This window comes from Dipteris shenzhenensis, chromosome 9, assembly GCF_047967505.1.
Source record: "Dipteris shenzhenensis isolate YYH24624 ecotype China chromosome 9, Dip_SZ_1.0, whole genome shotgun sequence".
NCBI lineage: Eukaryota > Viridiplantae > Streptophyta > Polypodiopsida > Gleicheniales > Dipteridaceae > Dipteris > Dipteris shenzhenensis.
This window is the reverse complement of record NC_141604.1, coordinates 46,898,662-46,918,939: the sequence shown is the minus strand read 5'-3', so window position 1 is coordinate 46,918,939 and position 20,278 is coordinate 46,898,662. Positions and strand designations below refer to the sequence as shown.

At 45.3% G+C, this 20,278-nt stretch overlaps 1 protein-coding gene across 1 annotated transcript; it reads right to left on the bottom strand.

Moving 5' to 3' along the window:
- Positions 1-18,844: 18,844 nt before the first annotated feature.
- Positions 18,845-19,570, bottom strand: LOC147898740 (uncharacterized). The gene is made up of 2 exons (XM_087379222.1): positions 19,555-19,570; positions 18,845-19,461 (listed from the first exon to the last, which is right to left on the bottom strand). Exons 1-2 carry the CDS (start codon positions 19,568-19,570, stop codon positions 18,845-18,847), a joined length of 633 nt encoding a protein of 210 aa, XP_087235348.1.
- Between the last annotated feature and the right edge of the window lie 708 nt (positions 19,571-20,278).

Sequence of the window (20,278 nt, the reverse complement as noted above, 5' to 3'; positions counted from 1 at the left end):
TTCTTTGCCTCTAATTCTTCATGGATGGGCTTATTTCAATGCCCTCATCTACCATTCCAATTTCATACTGATTGCTTGAATGTCTAGAGGTAGTTCTTTGGGTGCATCTAGGCTATTGACCACCAACAGTAACTCATCCACCCTCATTGTCATCTTATGCATAAGTAAATAGTGGGGGTTGATGTTGCTCCTGGTTTCCGTCTCCCTCTCGAGTATCATCATGGCATGATTCTCTTTGCATGTTGTCGATGGGTGACAATATGATATTATCTCGTCAAGCACTATAAATACCTCGTGTTTAGGGTTTGGGATTTAAGACTTGATTCTTCCTTATTGCCATGGCATAGGCCTCTGGATGTTAATGCCGATTGCGGTATTCTTGACCAGGCTCATTTGCTCAAGAGCACACCAATCATACCACTCATCATCATATGCAATAGAATCCTATGCGATGACATGAGGAAGAAGCATGTGTAAAGTGATATGTCTTGTCTTTGGTCACATTCTTTTTCGATGACTTTCGAGATAAATTTTAATTAAGAGAGAAAGAGAGAGAGAGAAAGGTTTTATTCTATCATGTCATGCATGCTGTCAGTGGGTGGTAATATGGTGTTGCATTGTAAGTTCATTGTAAATGTCTTGTGCTTAGGGTTCTTGCTTTGAAGATTTTATTCTTCCGTGTCACCATCACATAGGCCTTTTGGTGGTAATGCATATTGCTCTTGACAAGGTTCATTTGCTCAAGAGCATGGCAACTGGCATACCACTCACCATCATATGCAATAGAAGCCTATGTGATGACGTGCGGAAGAAGCATATGCAAAGTAGAGGGTTACACTATGGCTCATTCACTACTAGCAAGTTTGGAATATCTAGCTTCCTAGTTCTTGGCTCCCCTAGTGATTGTGTGTGTGTAAGTGGTGTGTTAGAGGAGTGAATGAATGTGTGTGTTAGCTAGGTGCTTGTAAATGGCGTGGTGATAGCTACTGGTGGTGGTGGAGTGGAAATGGATGGTTGGTTCAATAGTCTATTCTAGATGGCTTAGTAAGTCTCAAAGGCATCCTCCTCATGTCCTGGGCATGATCTTCTTTACTATCATTATGCTCTTGAGATTCAAACATAGCTTCTTCTATGTCCCATTGCTCCTCTCTGATGTTCTTGAGGTTTGTCACATGTGAGGTGTAAAAAAAATTAGCTCTAGCTTCCTCTATTGCCTTAAGGGATTTACAAACCCTATTATATAAGACTATAATTCTAATTGGATGGTATTGGGATACATTTAAGTATCAACAAGCGTGCATATCCTCGTACATGTGGATGTGGTGGCCATAGAGATTGCGAATGCAGAGGTAGAGGCAAAGGTCCTAAAATTGCATAGGATGTTGGGGTTGAAGACAATTTGATTGGTCAGATAATGGAGACGGTCATCGATGGGGCGACTATCTAGAGGACTATTTGGAGGACTATGTCACAGTCTAGATGGCATGGAGTGAGCCAAGCTAGGTATGAGCGATACTTCCAAAAGTGGGTGCATGCATGTCCTCGTACATGCAGATGTGGTGGCCATAGAGATTGCAGACGCAGAGGTAGAGGCAAAGGTCCTAAAACTACGTAGGATCGATGTCGAGGTTGAAGACAATTTGATTGGTCAGATTGTGGAGATGGTCATCAATGGGGCGACTGTGGGCAAGGAGGTTACGGAGGAGTAAGAGGAGGAGGCAGTTGGAGTGGACCACTACTATGATGGCGAGATCGGGTACCGAGCCATATGTGTCGTTGAATGACTGGAGGTGAAAGCAAAATCCCTCCTGAGTCATTTCTTTGGGAAAGTTGTACTTTGAAAAATTGTACAACATATTAGGGTCCTGGTGCTGAAGCTCATGGGATTCCACCCAAGTCCATCATCATTCCACTAGCATGTACAACCGATGGATCCGATGATCGACGTGGGCACTACAGTAGTACCGTCAAAACTGCTCCATTTTGAGGAAGGGAATGTGCCAACGAGGTTGTAGACCAGTGTCAGCATCAGTCTATGGGACTAGAGCATCGGGGGCGAGGTGATATCTTCCTCTTGTGCACTTTGGATGGGCGCATCACCAATTGTCGAAAGACTGGGTGATGAATTGCATGAGGGGGTGCACCTCCAAGATTTTGTAGAGGTGGAGGTGGGAGCCTTCGAGTTGGCACTTCCAATGGTGCATAAGTGCACTATCTGGTAGTTCTTGGAATGACTATAAGTCGGGGCACCAGTATACATTTTTAGGGGGGAGGAGCTTGTGGAGCCTCATCATCTTCAATGGGCATGGGTTCCTCCTCTGCTGTGCTTGTGGGAGTTGTATCGTTAGCTGTCTGGACAAAATTGGCTACCTTGAGCAACATGTTGAGAGCCTCTTCAGGAAGGTCGACCGGAGCCGTAGATGAGATGGATGGGGAGGTGCTATGCAGTGGTGTTGTTAGAGGCATTGGAAGAATATTTGAGTAGATTGGTGCGAGGAAGGGGAGGTAGGAGAGGTTAGGTGGCTTGCTGGGTGGGCTGGGCAGGATCTAGAGGAGGTGGTTGTGGGATTTTGGTAGGGGGGCGGTAGAATTAAATATTGAGATGGCTTCTTGGCCTTCCTCTTTGGCTACTTCCTTGGGATATGATACATGTATTGTTTCAAAATTGCTCACCAAGGACTCGAGTGAGTCTTGGAGAGCTTGTAACATCTGGTTAAAGAGGATTAGAATGCCGAGGGGGTTGTAGGTGTGGATTAGTAAGCCGTAAGATGCCCTTGAGATTGTATTGCAGAGACTTGTTGGCCATAGGTCTGCATCCGCTTGCAGACTTTTAGGGGTACAGACCCATGGGCTGAGTTCCTCAGGCTTTGCTAATTGCATCACATCATCATCCACCGAATAACTAGTGGACTTCGTGAGGATGATGCAACACCAGGCTTGGAAATTGAGCAAAATGGGATGGGCGGCGAGAGTTTGGAGGTCAAAGGGGTGGAGAAGCGAGAGACTAAATGGCTGAAGATCTAATGAAAAATAGGACATGGCGAGAATGGGACAGTAATGATCGGGATAACGGCAGAGGATTATTTGGAGGGCATGAAATCTAGGTGGAATATAAGATTTTGTGCATGGAGTGTAGCAAAGTGCATTTGGATTGTCTGGGGGATAGTGCATGGTGTGAGTGTGTATGTGGCTAATTGTGCAGAGACCTCTGTGTACATCCAAAATTCTTCTTACTCACAGTCTTCCAACCTAAGTCTTTTGGGTGACCGAGGGTATGTTGCCACTCATTCTGCTCTTGCACGGACATCGCCAGTGCTTGTTCCTAAGCCAATAGATCCTATAATGTTTGGATCTAGTGCTTGTAGTTCTCTAGAGACCTAACGTCTTGTGCCTCTGCCTGTGCCTTTTGCTCTAATGTTGTTTTGAGGCCGGACTCTGCTTTTTCAACCTAGTCCATGAGCGTTTGGAGGGATTCTGTGGAGGAGAGCTCATCCTTGAGCTTTGTGACTGCCAGCTCTAGCTCTACAGCCTTTGTTTGGTACTCCTTTGCTCTATTTAGGGCCATTTGCCCTGTGGCTTGGGCGATGACCATCATGGTTTGGTTGTCGCGTGTAGAGAGCTATGCCTGGAGGAGGGTTGTTGAGAGTTGTGAGGCCTATTCTTGCCTCCTCTGGAGAATTGTCTATGCCACTTGTGGGAGCTATGCCATTGCTTCGAATAAACTCTGCTCCATCTGGTCGGCACGAGAGAGCTGTTTGGATATCATGTGGCTGTAGCCACTTGGTGCACGATAGTGGGGCATGCTGCAAAATTCTAGAGCCACTATGAGGCTTGCCCATGGAAAGGAGGAAGTGCCAATGATGAAGGAAGTAGTCTCTTAAGGATGGTCCATTGTTGAGGCCGAGACCTGTGGTGCAGCAAGGGTTTTCGTAATAGCTTGGGCTCCTAGGTGGAGGCCAATCATGATCGTTTTGTCACTTGGGAGGTCATCGAACAAGATGGGCTCTTGTTGTATGCTTTTTCCCTTGTCTTGAGGATCTGCTCACTGGAGGCATAGTTGACGACTTAGGAATTCTTGCATTTATCAATCCTCATACTGTGTGAGCAACTGACTTTGGTCCGGTTACACAAGACGGCTGGCCAGAGTGGCATTGGGCTCTATTCTTACTCGTTTGGGCTTGATCTCTACTTCTTCTTACTCTATTTGTGCTAGTCTTATGGTGGACCTTTTGGCCAACCCGTAGCCGCGATAGGCAGATGCTACTATAGCATGTGGTAGGGAATTGGCATGTAGAGCATCGGGTTGCTGATGACCTCTCCATGTGTTTTGAGCTCCTCCCTCATTTGATTGCAGAAATAATCTACCTAATTTGTGACTTGGGGGTCTACCAGCTGCAATAAAATATTCGAGATGACTGATTGGTGGTGGTCGGTGTGCCTTACTTGCATCAACCACTATAGGGCCCTTGCTGGCCTTTCCACCTTCGGCTTGATAATACCCGTGAAGTGGATGCGCCCTTTGCTTTTCTTGCGATCGTAATGGAAGATTTTGCTAAGGATGCATCTTCTTCTTCATTGCATACTTGTCGCTGACGGACCAATAGGCCTAGAACGGCTTGTACCATGTCTTGATTGAGGTTGTAGAAGTGGGGAGTGCCTATTGCATCTCGAAGGATGCCCACACTTGTATTGGAGTTATAGGCTTGGAGGAAGTTTCCCAAGAGCCTCATGTCCAAGTGGCATGGAAGGCGATATGCCACTGCACTCAAGCCTATTTCACTGCTAGTGCATCTTGCACTACTGGCTCCTTCAGTGCCGCATAAGCTGCTATTGTGTGGTAGTGGAGGGTATAATCATGCCCTTCATAGGCATAGCGAGAGTGGATGTTGCATGCACCTAGTTGGCTACCCGAGCAGTGAGTGCATTTGTGAGAGCACAACTTTGTACTCTCCTTATGTGGGAGCCGGGGTGCTCTTTCTTGATGTCCTTGAGGGGGGCATGCCTATTGTTGTTAGACCCTTCTGGTTGGCCTATGGCATAGACACTTCCTCCTATGCTTGTAAATCCTTGATTGGAAATTTAGAGGGCATGCGGCGAGAGCATACTTTATGAGTCAGAGGGACCGGTGGCCTGTGGAATAGGAGGTCAGGGGTGGAGTCCAAGCTTCGTCATCTCGAGCTCGAAGAATTCATTCTCTGGATCCATGGGGAAGAATGAGGGCAACCGAGTGATGAGGGAATCGATGGAAGAGGAAGAGTTTGAGGACATAAACTGATTGCTGGATTGCAATGTGGAAGAGGACAGGGAGCTATGAGAATTTTGACAGCATTTTGGTAGAGTCTTGAAGAAACTGCTATGGCAATGACCTGTTGGGATAGGGATCCTATATATAGATTTTGCTATCCCCACGGTTGGTGGGATGGCATAAGGCGATGGTCGGCGGGGTACTGTTATGGCAACAACCGGTGTGATAATCGGATGGCAATAGCCGGCGAGATCTTCAAATGGCAACGGTCGGCGAGCTTTGCAGATGGCAACGTTCGATAGGATACTATTATGGCAATGAACTGCATGATAGCCAGATGGCAACGGTCGGCAAGATTTGTGGATGGTGACGGTCGAAGGGATCTGCGGATGGCGAGGTCAGCGGGGTATTGTTATGGCATCAATGATCGGCGAGGTACTATTATGGTAGCGAACTGGCGAGATCCGCAAATGGCAACAGTCGGTGGGATAGTGCTATAGCAATGACCAATGGGATACTATCTGAGGAGAGTAAGGAAAGGGGGGGAGGGGGAAAAGTTGGAAGGTGGGAGAGAGAAAGGAGCAGGTGGGTGAGGACTGTGGAGTCAGCATGCAAAATCTAAAAAAATGCAAAAGGGACGTACTGATCCTAATCACCTAGTCCTGACCGTGGATGCATGTGTGTGTATGTGCAAGGCAATGACTTGTGGGATGCGAGTGCATTGGGTGATATGCCTACCATACTGACTCACTTAGACCTGGACTTGATGATCATGTGGAATGCGGTGTTGATGGACATCGCACTGTCGCATAGCGTGTTAAAAGCCAGTAGAGCATGTTTCCAGCTTGTGTCTTACCTTGGATTCTAGAGGTACACTGGCATTGTGACGAGTTCTTGTGGGGTGGTCCTTTATCACGAGAGAAGCGGGTTCTTGTGTGACCACCTTTGGTGTAGACACTTGCTCATGTGAGTAGATCGGCACAGTTGGAAATGGTATGATCGCAACTACCCTTGAGGGTTCACCTTCAATTTTTGAGGGAGGTTCTTGTGTAACACCCCGCATTGCAGGGGTCGGTTCTTGTGTTTCTCCTTTGTTACCTTGGGCGATTTTCTTGTTGAGTTGGGCACATTCGAGACTCTGGGGCTTGTTTACTGTGATTGGTTCTTCTATAACACCCCACATTGCAAGGGTCGGTTCTTGTGTTTCTCCTTCGCTACCTTGGGCAATTTTCTTGTTGAGTTGTACAATGCATGGTAATAGGGCACGTTCGATGAGACTCTGGGGCTTGTTTGCTATGGTCGGTTCATCAATAGGTTCTTGTTTGCTACCATCAATTCATCGGTAGGTTCTTGTGGTTCTACATCCAGGGTCGACACAGGTTCTTGTGTTGCTACCTTTTGAACCCTTGCAGTCTGTGACTTAAACTTTGGGACCTAGACGACCTGCTTGTTGTAACTATCTTGGTCTTCCAAGAGCTTGGTGGGGACCTAGTGCTTGGGGGGATGCTACAGTTGAGGAGTGGATTGGAGCTTGGAGTCCGAAGTGTGGGATGGTGTCATGTCCTTCTTCTTTGCACAGATGCCTTCAACAGAGACGTCTCTCGAGCGATTAGGGAGTCCTGTGCTACTTGGATTCTTTTTGGTCGTCAGTTTCATTGAAGTAGCATTGTGCATAGAGAATAGCATCTTATACTTGCTGTTCACGGCATTCCTGAGTGGGGAACGGCAATGATAATGTAATGGGAAATTGCATCGGGTTGCCACCACGGTTGGCCCTCTACTCCCTTCAGGGTCGGACTCTTTTCGGGGGGTTGGTGTTTGGAGGGTTGGAGGTGGATGGAGCTTCAAGTCCACCCTCCCGTGGAACTTCTTTGTCTTGGGCCCGCCGGTGAGGGTGTAGCTAAAGGAGCAAGACTTGGTTCACAAAGTGGGATTACTGTAGCTCTACCACCATTCATGAGAGAAGTTGTCCAAGCTTGCCAGTCAATTTGACAGTTCATAGCGTAACACCAGGTCCTTCCTAATATGATCTATTCATCAATTGCTTCTATATGGAGAACATAAAAGCATATTTCTACTGCTTGGCGAACAACCATTAGACTTAAGTTCACAAAGCCCAAGGTGCTTATGAGTTGGCCATTAATAGCCCTTACTAAAGTGACGGTGAATTTATTAGGGGTACCTTAGCTTTTCCCATACCTCATGGGAGATCAAGTTGTCGCTCCTGGATCCATGAGTGCTCTGATACGCATCCCCAATCCCTACAGTTGAACATGCAACCTAGCTGATTCTATCATTGGTTCATCTTCTAGTCTTGCATGTTCAAGTGTTGCCTTAAGTAGTGCCATTTTCTTATGCTGTCTGAGCTTAGCATTACATGCTCTGGCTTCTTTGATGGCCTGGCATTTCATCCTAGAACCCTAAGCCTTGAGTTCTTTTTCTCTATGGATGGCTTGAACGGTAGGTAGTGTGAGTGGTCCATAGTATCTCTTTAATTTGCTCCCATTCAGGTAGCCATCAATTTTTATTCCATCAAGGGTGGCTATTCAAAATGCCCCTTTGGAGTGATTTCTACCACATGGTAAGGACCCATTCCTCTGTACTTGAGCGTAAATATGGTGTTGTGGACGTTGTAGAGGAGTGCTAGATCACCCTCTATAAGGTCTTTTTTCTTGAGGTTGCAGTCGAACCACTTTTTGCATCAGGCCTTCTCCACCTAGAGGCAGTAGGCTGCACGCAACCTTGTCTCATCTAACTTTTCAAGGTCAATTAACTGTTCTGCCAAGGCATTCTCCGCAAGCCTTTCTTTGATAGTAAGCTGGAGGCTAGGCACTACATACTCCATTGGCATCACCGCCTCCACCTTGAAGGGTAGGCTAAAGGGGGTGCAGTGCGTGGCAACCTTGTAGGATGTATTGTAGGCCCATAAGGCTGCAATGAGCTTATTCTTCTAGTCAGTATGACTGGCCTCTACTATGCAAGTTATGATCTTAGAGCAAGTTTTATTGGAGCTCTCAGCCAAGCCATTCACCCTAGGATAGTATGGCCTTGACTTCCTATGTATCATCATGAATTCACTAGTCAGGATTGCTATCATTTCATTGAGGAAATGAGTTCCTCGATCGTGCTGACTAGCTCTAAGGGACATCCAAAACTGTGTGATAACTTGTTCATATAAGAATTCGGCAGTGGATCTCACATTTGCCTTCACGGTGGCTCTCCCTTTTACCGACTTGGTGAAGTAATCCGTGACCAAGATGATGTATCTGGCCCCATGGGTCCAATAAATTTGATGCCCCATTTCTCAAAGGGCTGATGGGTTAAGATTCTGGTTAAGGGCATCACGTCCACCTTATGTGGGATTTGCACATGCTGGCATGGGTCACACCGCTTGATAAATTTGGTTGTGTCTTTGAAGAGATTCGGCCACCAGCCTGGATACTGGAGCACCTTACGTGTTGTAACATCAGTAGCAAAAAAACGCCCTCCTACAATTCCCGAGTGGGCTTCCTCAAGCACCTCGATGTATTCGTGCTTGCACACACAGCTTCGCATGATGCCATCCTAGCCCATGCGGTATAGTTGGCCCACAATTGGCAGATACAGTGCTACATCCTTAATGAGTTTGTAGGCTCTATCTTTCTTAAGAGCTTGGCCCAAGGGTAGGTTGTTGTCCAGGTAGTGACCAATCTCGGCGGCCCATTCAAGTATGATGTCAATGAGAAAGAGGGAAGCATCAAGGAGGTCATCTTCAACTCCCTTCACGGCTTCGCCGTTTGGAATTATCGATAGGTGGTTGGCTAGGACAAGGGTCTTCCCCTTACGTACAATGATTGTGAAGTCAAGCTCCAAGAGGATTAGCATCCACCTGGTGATGCGTCCCATCATGCATGGCTTGTTGACCAAGTATAACAAGGCTTGGTGGTCCACCACAAAGAAGATGAACTTGTTGGCCAACAAGTAATCTGTGAACTTCTTCACTGCATAGACCATGGCCAGACCTTCCCTCTCGGTTGTTGTGTAGTTGACCTTAGCCTCAGACGACTCGCAAAGTACATCGGTAGTCCAAGTTATGCTCCCTTGGGGTAGCACACACCCGATACCAAAGTTGAAGCATCGATATGGACGTGGAATATTAGATCCTAGTTAGGTCTCAACACCAGCGCAGTGGCCAAGGCTAGTTTGAGGGTTTCGAAGGATTTTTGGCATTCCTCGGTCCACTCAAAGGATAGTAGCAGCTTGTATAATGAGAAGGTTAAGTTCACGTAGAACAAGATGAACCTTCTGTAGTAGCCCATGTGGCTAGTAAATCGTTGTACTCCCTTCGTGGGGAGTGGTAGCTCCAAGATGAGTTTGATTTTGTTGTGGTCCATGGAGATTCCATTCCGAGACACTATGTGGCCAAGAATTACACCATGTTTGACCCAATATTGGCACTTAAGAGGATTCAGGGATATGCGGTATAATCATCACTTTTCCACGACAAGTCTTAGATATTTCAGGTGATCACCTTACGTCGAGCTCACGCATATGTCATCCAAGAAGACTTCCACAAAGTCTCTCAGGTATTCCTTGAAGACTGTGACCATCAAGTTTCGTGAATGGCAAGGGGTAGTGGTCGCACCTGGTGGTAGCGTTAACTTTTTTCAAGTCCGCTCATACTCTAATTTTTCCATTCTACTTCAAAACTATCATGATGGGTAACATCCAATTTGTATGCTCGATCTCATAGATGAATCCCACATCTATGAGTTTCTAGATTTCCTCCCTCACTATGAGCGTGCGTACTTGGGATTCATAGGGTAGGGGCATTGATGTACTGGCCAAGCATCATCCAACATGGGAATCATGTGCTGCACTACTTTAGTGGGCACCCGTTTCATATCAGTGTATTTACAGGCCAGGCAGTTCTTGTATTCTTGTAAGAGAGCTATCAGAGCATTCTCCTCATTGGGGGTGAGGTCGTCGATGACAAGATAAATATAGGTTGGGGGTCCTACCCTTCTAAGGGGAGGCTCCAGCCTGCTACTTTGGGAGAGGGGCTAAGTTAGAGGTCGGTGCCTTGCCCTTGCCCAAGGGCTGAGGGTTAGAAAGGTCTTGGGAGGATGAGGGAGTGGATGGCTCTGTTGTAGGGGGTGGAGTGGAGGGGGGAGTAGGGGGATAGGTGATGAGGGTGATAATTTCAGGGGGGTAGAAGGGGGAGGAGGGGGGGAGTAGAGGGGGAAGGGGAGAAGGATCTAGAGTGGGGGGAGGACATGGGGGGGAGGCTCCACCAAAGAAGATGAGGTGTCTGCCACTGCTATGTCAAAGCTTAGTGGTGTTGTCAAGCATCCTCCATCTCTTGAGGGCGTCCCTCTAGGAGAGCCTCTACCATCATCACATCTAGTACCTGTTGTTGCTATGGTAGAGACTGACACCCCATCATCTACTACTATTGAAACTATTGTAGTCTGTGGGGACTGCAACACTGTGCCAAAAGCCCCCCTAATGGAAGGAAGGATGGACCTATACTCCCTTGGGAGCCTAGGGAATCAGAGCACCACCGAGAAGCAAGGGACATGATGTGTCATATCCATATCCTCCACCATGAAACCTGATACCAAGGGATAAGGTAGAGGAAGTATGGACACAAGAAAATTGGTCTCTACTCCATGAGGGCCTGTGAGGTGGCTGGAAGTGGTGGCTCTACTATGGTGAAGTGGGTAGATCAAACCTCACTTGTGTTTGAGTTTGTTTTGTTTAGATTCATGGAAGGGAAATAGGAGTGATGATCAAAATAAATTTGGGAAAGCAAAAGATGAAGTTTAGATTTTGCCACTAAACACAACGTGGATATGGAACTATGTAAGAGCAAAGGCTATATGTATGTATGTATTTATGTATATATATGTATATGTATATGTATATTATGTATATGTATATGAATATGTATTTATGTATGTATGTATGTATATAAGTTAAGGTTTTGGTTTTAGACACAATGTGTGAGCATAGAAAGGGCTTCAAGCTCAACGGAAATCATCCTAGAGTCTAGCAGAAACGATATCTAGGAAGGATGGATTTGTGAGATAAACTATGGTCCCAAAACCCAATAGAGATGACAGCTAGAAATTATTATTTTGTGACTGAACCATGGGTATTTTCCTAGATTATGCAATGGGGTCAACATTTGCTTGGGTGTAGCCAATCGTAGAACTATTTTTGGGGCCACAACGCGATGCGCTCTTGGGTGAATATTTGAATTTTGTGTGGACCCACACTCTCGCCAAAAATTTTCTCGATGTCATGAAGGTGCACTAGCGTAATAATGAGATGCAATCTATTAGTTCATAACACTACATAGCTCGACACATGACATCTCTGCACTACTTCATGTAGCATAGTCTCTGGCCTATGCCGTCTGATCACTTATCATTGCATAGCCTTTTACTGTAGCTTTGCCACTTATCACTAGGCACGCACCCACGTAGATCATTAAAATTGAAGGTTGGCTTGGAGAGACCACTGCACTAGTTCTTTTGCATAATAATTAGATGAAATCTATCATTCTAAACACCACTGTAGCATAGTCTCTGACCTCTGACCACTTGTCATCATGCAACCTTTTATTGCATCTTTACCTGCAGCCCATGCAAATCATAGGTTGTCTTAGAGAGAACATTACACTGGTTTTTGGCATAATAATGAGACTCAATCTATCATTTTGAGCATTGCCTCAGTGCAGTCTCTGGCCTAATGACCTACCATTGCCCAGAATTCAAGGTTGTCTTAGAGAGACCACCGCACTGGTTCTTGGAGTTATAACTCTGTTAGCTAGTTTTACGTATTACAAGAGGAGGTCTATGACAACCAGTGCGCTAGCAAATAGAAGGAGATCTATGAAAGCCACCATGCTAGTTCTTTTATATACTAAGTAAAATGTATTCCATTGTGCAACCAAGCAAAATGCAATTGACAATATGGCTAGGGGCAAGGGCCATACCAGCATGCCATTTCTATCCAATGGCATCCTGGATATTGTATACTGCACATCGAGATGGCCCTTGCCCCTAGAGGGTACCCCTCAAGGGCCATATCATCAATTGCGTTTTCTGAAAGTTTAATTGTATTTTTCTAGATGTATCTCCATGCAACCACAACGATGGGCTCGTTGGAGTTATTTTAACACTATTTTGGTTATAAACCAAGGAAATTGCAGTCCTTCTTTCTTGGTATTTTAGACCTTGTTGCAGTAAATATAAATGAGGGCAAAAAGTATTTATCAAGTGAAAATTGAGCAAAAGAGATAACAATGCACATCTACATCCAATAACAGGTTATATAAAAATTATCAACTTATACCGAGCAAAAATTGAACAAAGGATCTTACATTTATAAAAATTCGGCATTTGCTGAGAGCCTTAAAGGCCAAAAGCTTATAAGTAGCAAAGATTATAGGTAGCGGCCATAACCATTCAATGACAAATATAAAAGTTAACAATAGTGCATACTAAGAGCCTCAAATTGAACAAAAATAGATTACATAAATGCCTTAGAGACCAAAACATTACATCCAGTGAGCCAAAAGATCGTTGAGAGCCCAAAAGATTACATCCAGCCATTGCTGAGAGCTCATTTGAGCAAGATGGAATTTGTACAGCTCAGTTTTCTGCCAATCTAGCTCGTTGCATTTAAAATTTTTAGGGAGCCAAAGGAGGATACAATGGAGAGGCCGAAGAGACCATGCACATTGCCAAGACTTAGATTACGGCCCCCCCAACAAGTTAAGAGTACTCTGCTCTGAAAATATTGAGGCCTTCATCGACATCTAGGGGGAACCCATACAGCACAGCCATAAAGAGGCCCTTTGTGATCATGTCATCTAAGGTGATGACATTCAAATGTGTGGGGAATCGACTATGGGAATGAAGGGTCTCCACTAGTGCTAGCATTTCTACTCCAAGTGAGTGCAACACAATCACCTTATATGAGAAGGTAAATAACATTGGAATCATAGAGCATCGAGGGGGGGTGGTAGTAGGCATGCTTAAGATGAGTGGGTGAGCAGCAGATGAGCAGGGGAGCAGATGATTGATGAGAGTTGGAGGAGGGAGCATGGAGCAAAGTAGAGCAAGGGCAGAAAAGAGCTAGAGGAGGGGTGTGGAACAAAGTAGCAGAGCATGGGTGGATCAAAGCAATGTAGTAAAATGCCAAATGCCATGAATCTTATACATATTATAAAGTTCGAGCCACCATGGTGGTTGGAGCCCAGGGTTCCATCCATATTAATTACAGGCCAACACAGTGGAATCCCCCAGACGGGTTGGTAATCATGAAGAAGATGCCATGTGGTGCCACTCCGATGGGTGGTAATTAACTGCCAGCTCAATGGCTCTCATCAGCCACCCATGATAGACGTGGCTGATAAGAGCCACCACCATGAAGCAATAATTCCCACAAAGGTAAATGATGAAGGTCTAATCACTCATTACCATGCACTCTAGCTCTCTACTAAGCATGCGAGCCCAGTGACTGGTAATTTTTACTACACTCATAGTGATCATGCATGCTAAAGCATGGTGGTGGGTGAGTGGTGGCATGGTGGAATTGTAGCCATGATAGACATGGCTGATGATAACCACCACCATCAGGCAGTAATTCCCACAAAAGTAAATCATGAAGCCTAATCACCTCTAATCCCTCATTACCATGCACTCTAGTACTCTCTTGAGCATGCAAGCCCAGTGACTAGTAATTTGCTGCACTCGTAGTAATCATGCATGCAAGCGTAGTGATGATAAGTTGAGTAATTCTGGGCCACTGCGGTGGCTGGTAATTAACTACCAGCCCGGTGGGTCTTAGCCGCCATCACAGACATGGTTGGGAATCTTAGATGCCACCACCTTTGATCATTCACTACCATGCAAGTCAGTACTGCCGCCTTGAATTATTTAAAATTCGGGCCAATCACCACGCTGGCTCTCACCTTGATAGTGTAGTCAAGCTACAAACTGCTATTCCATTCCCTTAACCGTTTCATCTTCTATCCCTCTCGAACGTTTCATTCTCCCTTGCAATCTCAAGCCTCCACTATTCCATTTCCTTCACTGCTTCATCTTCTATCCCTCTCGACCATTTCTTTCTCCCTTGCAATCGGACTACAAACTCAAGCCTACAATATTCCATTTCCTTCACTGTTTCATCTTTTATCCCTCTTGACCATTTCTATCTCCCTTGCACTCTTCCTGCAACTTCTATCCCCTCTCGTAATGGATCTTGCACAGTCTGAGAGCTCCTCACACAATCTTTTCTCCCCTCTGCAGCATAGTGCAAGAGCCCTCCTCCCCTGATCTTGAAATCGTGACGTATGTGAGCTCCTCTCTCGCTCTTCAAAAGCCCAATTTGGATGCTCTCCAAAACTTCACCAGGTTGGTACAGGAGGTGAACGTGAAGGAGGGGCAACTAATCTATCAAGGTCAAAAGATTACCATCAATGAAAGCTTCATTGAAAATGCTCTAGGAATTTCTGGAGGTAGTTTGCAAGCACACTTTTTCGAGAAGTAGTGGAAGAGATAGGATATTCTAGACGTATACCCCAATGCTCAGATTAGTAAAAATGGTGGAGTCAAGATTTCGAGCTTGCCAACAGACCTCCAAGATGTGCTGAAGAAGACCATTCACTTCTTTCCTAATATGAGAGGAACCTACAAGTTCTGGAAGGTTCAAGCAATAGTAGAGCAACTAAAAGGACATCATGTATCTTTCTCAAGGGCGATCTCCAAGAGCATGTTAACCAACTTGAAGAATTGTGTGGATGGCAAATCCCAATTGTCATCTCAGTCTGTTGGAGTTGCAATGCACCCTGCAAGTTCTGGAAGGTTCAAGCAATAGTAGAGCAACTAAAAGGACATGATGTATCTTTCTCAAGGGCGATCTCCAAGAGCGTGTTAACCAACTTGAAGAATTGCATGGATGGCAAATCCCAATTGTCATCTTAGTCTATTGGAGTTACAATGCACCTGATGGCATCTACCCTCAAAGGGATTTTTGAGCAATACAATAAGCAGATTTCTCAGAAGGTGACTTTTCTAAACAAGAGAAAGCCACCGATGCAGCAAAGATAGTGCAACTTGAGAAAAGTCTTAGGGAAGGTGCAAAAGCCAAGGTAGATGAGGCACAAGTGAGGGCATTGCAGGCACAAGAGCAAGCTGAGGCCGCTATGAAATTGGTCGACATGGAAAGGCATATAAGAGAAGAAGCAGAGAAGCACATGAAGGAGCTCCGACATAGGCTCGAAGAAGTGAGAAATGATGGGGACATGGTGGACAAGGAGCTAGAAAAGATGTAAAAGGATCTTGAAGATCAGAGAGCCAAAAAGGAAAATCTTTACAAATGGCTCTACAACATGCAAAACACACTGAACATTGAAAAAGACCAAATGATGGAGGAGCTGAAAAGGGAGAATGCAGAAACTAGAAAGGTGATGCAAGAACTACGAGAGAGCTTCAAGGCCAAGAAGGATGGGGCAGAGAGTAGCTAGGGTGGAGAAGACAACAAGGCAACTCCCCAGGCCAGGAAGGATGCAGAGAGCAACCATGGTGGAGTAAGTTCCAGCCACCATGGTGGAGCAATTTGCAGCAGCCACTGTGAGGGTTGTTTTTTCAAAACACTGTTGGAAGTCCTAAGAGCAAGCTACAAGACCCTACAAGAAGATCAAGATAGATGTTTGCACAAGCTTGCCATGGCTTTTGACAGTTATGAAAAGTAGTTCGTCATCCTGAGAGATTTCCAAACTAGAGTGGAAGTCTTGGAAATGGCCCATGAAGATGTTTTTCAGCAATTTACGCAGCTTCAACAGATGCTAAGGGATTCAAATGAAGCTATTGCATGGAGTGAGCCAAAAGTGGAGGAGATGAAGGAGAACTTCCAAACTAGAGTGGAAGTCTTGGAAATGGCCTATGAAGATGTTTTTCAGCAATTAACGTAGCTTCAACAGATGCTAAGGGATTTAGATGAAGCTATTGCATAGAGTGAGCCAAAAGTGGAGGAGAGAAGGAAAACATCCGCACCTTAGGATGAGGGAGGAAGGAATCAAGAAGCAACTTCATCATGTATAGAGTAAGAGTGTGGTATTGACAGCCGCAATAGTAAAATCGGATGCCTATCCTACTATGCAGCAGGGTCCAAAATGCACGGTATGCCATACCCTTATCATAAATGACTGTTGTATTCGATGGCCTGCATGCTACCACCGTGTGCACATTTTTTGCTTTGGAGTATTTGTACATACAAAATCGCTATGTAGAGAATGCCATTTGCCATTGCCCAAGTCATGGACAGATCAAAGGTGCCAGCCTACTATAGCTATCTACGACAAGAAAGTAAATGCTATAGCTCAATTTGCCATTTGGGCAAAAGATCTTAAAGACAAGGAGCTCAAATTGAACAAGGCCAAGACCGAGCCTATGAGGAAAAGGAGCCTGAATGGAGGAACCAACCCCCTTCAAGAAAGGAGCATGAAGGGCTACCAAGAAGCTCAAATAAGGGAAAGAGGAATCTGCATGAAGGGAGGGTCCACCAGGCCCCTGTAGGAAGGAACCATCCCCATTCTGGAAAGGAGCAAGGAGGGCTGAGCCTACAATCATGGAGCTCAACAAGGAGTCCTTGAGATGTAATCTAAAGTAAAGAAGCTTTGAGATTGTAATCTATGTAATCTATGTGTAATCTATTGAATTGTTGATCTTCTCCAAAGTTTACTTGGGCAAAGTTTTCTCAACTATGTGACTAGATAGTGTCCTTTGATCCATGCCAATGCGGTGATAATAATGAGACGAAAGATTTTGATTTGACAAGTAATGTGAGATGAAAGATTTTGATTAGATCACTAATGTGAGACTGAACTATTTTGATTAGTGAACTAATGTGAGACGAAAGATTTTGATTAGACAACTAATGTGAGACAAAAGATTTCAATTAGACAACTAACTTGAGACTGAAGAATGAGAAGGTTGGTCTCAATGAACTCTCTCCCTATTTAAGTACAGTGTAGACACAACTAAGAGCCCATTACAAAATCTAGTCCCAAAACTCAGTACACTGATCCACCTACAGCAAATATATGGCATACCCAAATAACTTTGGAATGTTGTTGTTCTATATGTTGGATGGTATCCTCGTAGAAATAGACCCGGAGAAGGAGGAGGAAAATAGCTACAAGGAGGACATGCTCCAGTGATGGGTCTATTACTTGGAGTTGGCACAGATGGTGAATATTAATTTCCCTAGCTATTGTTTTTCCTACTCCTTTAAGGTACTTGTCAAGCTCATGATGTAGGTTTCTTTTGGCAGGACATGATAGAGGCACGAAGATGTATAGAGTGCAAAGACCAAGATGAAGAGGACCCCGGCAAAAGGAGGAGTTACTATGGGTGTATAAGTTAGAAAAGTCAAGAAAGCAATGTGTAATCCGAGTGTGTGAAGAGGTCTGCCATTGTGCAGCAGACTAGCCTTAAGAGCTGGGAGATGCTTGCCATAGATAGGCTGATAAGATAGTTGGGAGTCTGGAATTTCCTTGAAAAAGAAAAATGTCATTGTATTTTGAAATAATAAAAATCTTGCAAACATTTCTTGGACTTGTGGATATTCTCATGGTGCTCGTAATACCTGATTTTGTATCGACCTACTTCCATGTGAGTACTTAAATGTTTTAAGTAGCCCGGTGGTTGAAATTTGATGATTAACTATAACCAGTCTAAACGGTATAGCACTATGCAAATGGCAATAGTGTAGGGATAGCACAATGTTGAGAGTTCACGCTCAACATCATGTGATCATGTGTGCATAGCACCATCACGTGATCATATGTGCATAGCACTAACCTTATAGAGTGCTATAAAGGAAAGGGTTAGATCCCCTAACCCTAACCCTAAAAGGGTTTGTATATATTCTATTTTTTCAACTAATTCTAGTGTACAGTTAGTCATTTGTGGTGTGCTCTCTAGCTGTGCCCTCTCTCCTCATCTCCACTCTTCTCCTCTCCCCTCTTCATATTTTGTCATGGTATCAAAGCTTCCTTGTCTTCCGCTGAGACATTGAGTTTCTTGAGAGTGTGAGAGAGATTGTGAGATTGAGAGTTCTCTTGAGTGATTGTGAGATCCTTCCCTTCACTTCCGTTGAGAGAAAATTCCGTCCATTTGGTGAGATATTTCCGTCCATTCTATGTGTGATTTCTTCATGAGAGATTGAGAGATTTCTGTTCATTCTATTGAAGGAATTCTTAGTTCATCGAGAGAAAGAGAGATCTGAGATACATCTCTTCCGTTGTGAGGTTGTATGAAAGAGAGACATTTCAAGAGTTTGTAAGGTCTGTGTAAGTTTGTTCTCGGAGTTATGTGGTTCTTTGTGAGAAGTTCACGTTCTTCTATGGCATAGCTTTCCAACAAAGCTCGATTCCTTCAACGACAAAAGCTGCTCCTCACAACACCGGCCAAAGGAATGGCATGCGAAGAGTCGACCTGACGATAGGTTCAGTTACTGCATTCCAAGCTCCTCATCAGAAGCTCAAGAATCTCCACGGTATTCTCGCTGCCGTTTCTTGGGGTGTTCTTCTCATCGTGGGAGCTATGGCGGCTCTTCAGCAGACACCCAATCAGGGAATCCAGCATGTAAAGGTATAAATGGAGAGCCTATGGAGACTCTATATTGATCAGAACCCAGGACTGTATGATGATCATCGCCTCGGTAATGATCGAAGTCCGCTAGAAGACGTCGAAGCCCAGGTCTCCCCAGATCATTGAGATCCAGGGAATTCTCCCAGGCCGAAAGCCTGTTTCCATGCTTGGAGAATTTCTTCAGGAGGGTTGACAGGTTGGCGATGGCCGCGGCGAGTTGATCGTTTGCACTGTCCATCAATAGCACGCAGTCTTCAAGAGCTTGATGCTCGAGGATAGGAAGATCTTGCTCCCACGAGCAAATCCTTGCAAAAGCATGCGCCTCGCGCACAATTGACAGAGCTATTTTAAACGCGATAGCCACTAGTGCTTGAGGACTGGCGTGGCCAGAACCCGGATACGAAGAGAGGTCCCATATGCAAGCATTGGGATAAATGGTCGTGTTGCAAATTAAGGCTATGGAGTGTGAGACCGAAGTTGCAGAAGACTGTGCGTGCAAAATAGGCTGGACTTCGACATGGGCTTTGGACGATCGGGCGGTGAAGCCAGGCAATAGGCAGAAAGTAACTGCAAGGACAAGGAGAATGAAGGCAGACACAAACAAGATAATGCGAGTCTTTCTTCCATGGTGCCATGGCACGAGGGACTTCAGTTACTAACAATATCCCTGCTCCATCGACCTTGCAACTCCCTCAACGCGGCATCAGCAGCTCCTAGCTCCAAGAAAAATACCAGCGACGATAGCCACCGGCCAAGCGACCCGATTGAAGGTCACCCAAAGAAGATCCGTCGACAGAATTTTCAGATTTCTGCACCTATCACTCACCTTGGGTTCCGATTAACCCGGGTGCAGTTAGGCAGTTAGGAAAGGATAGGGTTGATCCACGTTGCATCTTATCTTGCCACGTCAGCAGGCTCCAGCATCTGCCACATCATCACCTTATCCTTGTGCCACGTGGCAACATCATCCTATCTGCCATGTCATCAGCTTATCCACACTGCCACGTCATCTGCCACGTCAACACTGCCACGTCATCAAGCCACATCATCAGGTCACGTCAGCACTGCCATGTCATCTGCCATGTTAGCACGGCCATGTCATTAGGCCACATCATCAGTGCCACGTCACCCTGTTGACATCATTTGTGCCACCTCAGCAGTCCAGTCAGCACTGACCCTCTGCAGGCACAGTCCCTTGCCAGGCACACTGTGCACACACTGCATTCGCACACTCCTGCCACCTCAGCACAGAGCTTCACTGGCACACCTCTTGCTAAGCATAGTGCCACATCATCACTGCATGTGACTCACAGTGACACATCATCATTGAGCACCATTTGCACTCCTTTTGCCCCTCCACCTAGATCAAGTCATATCTCTTGAT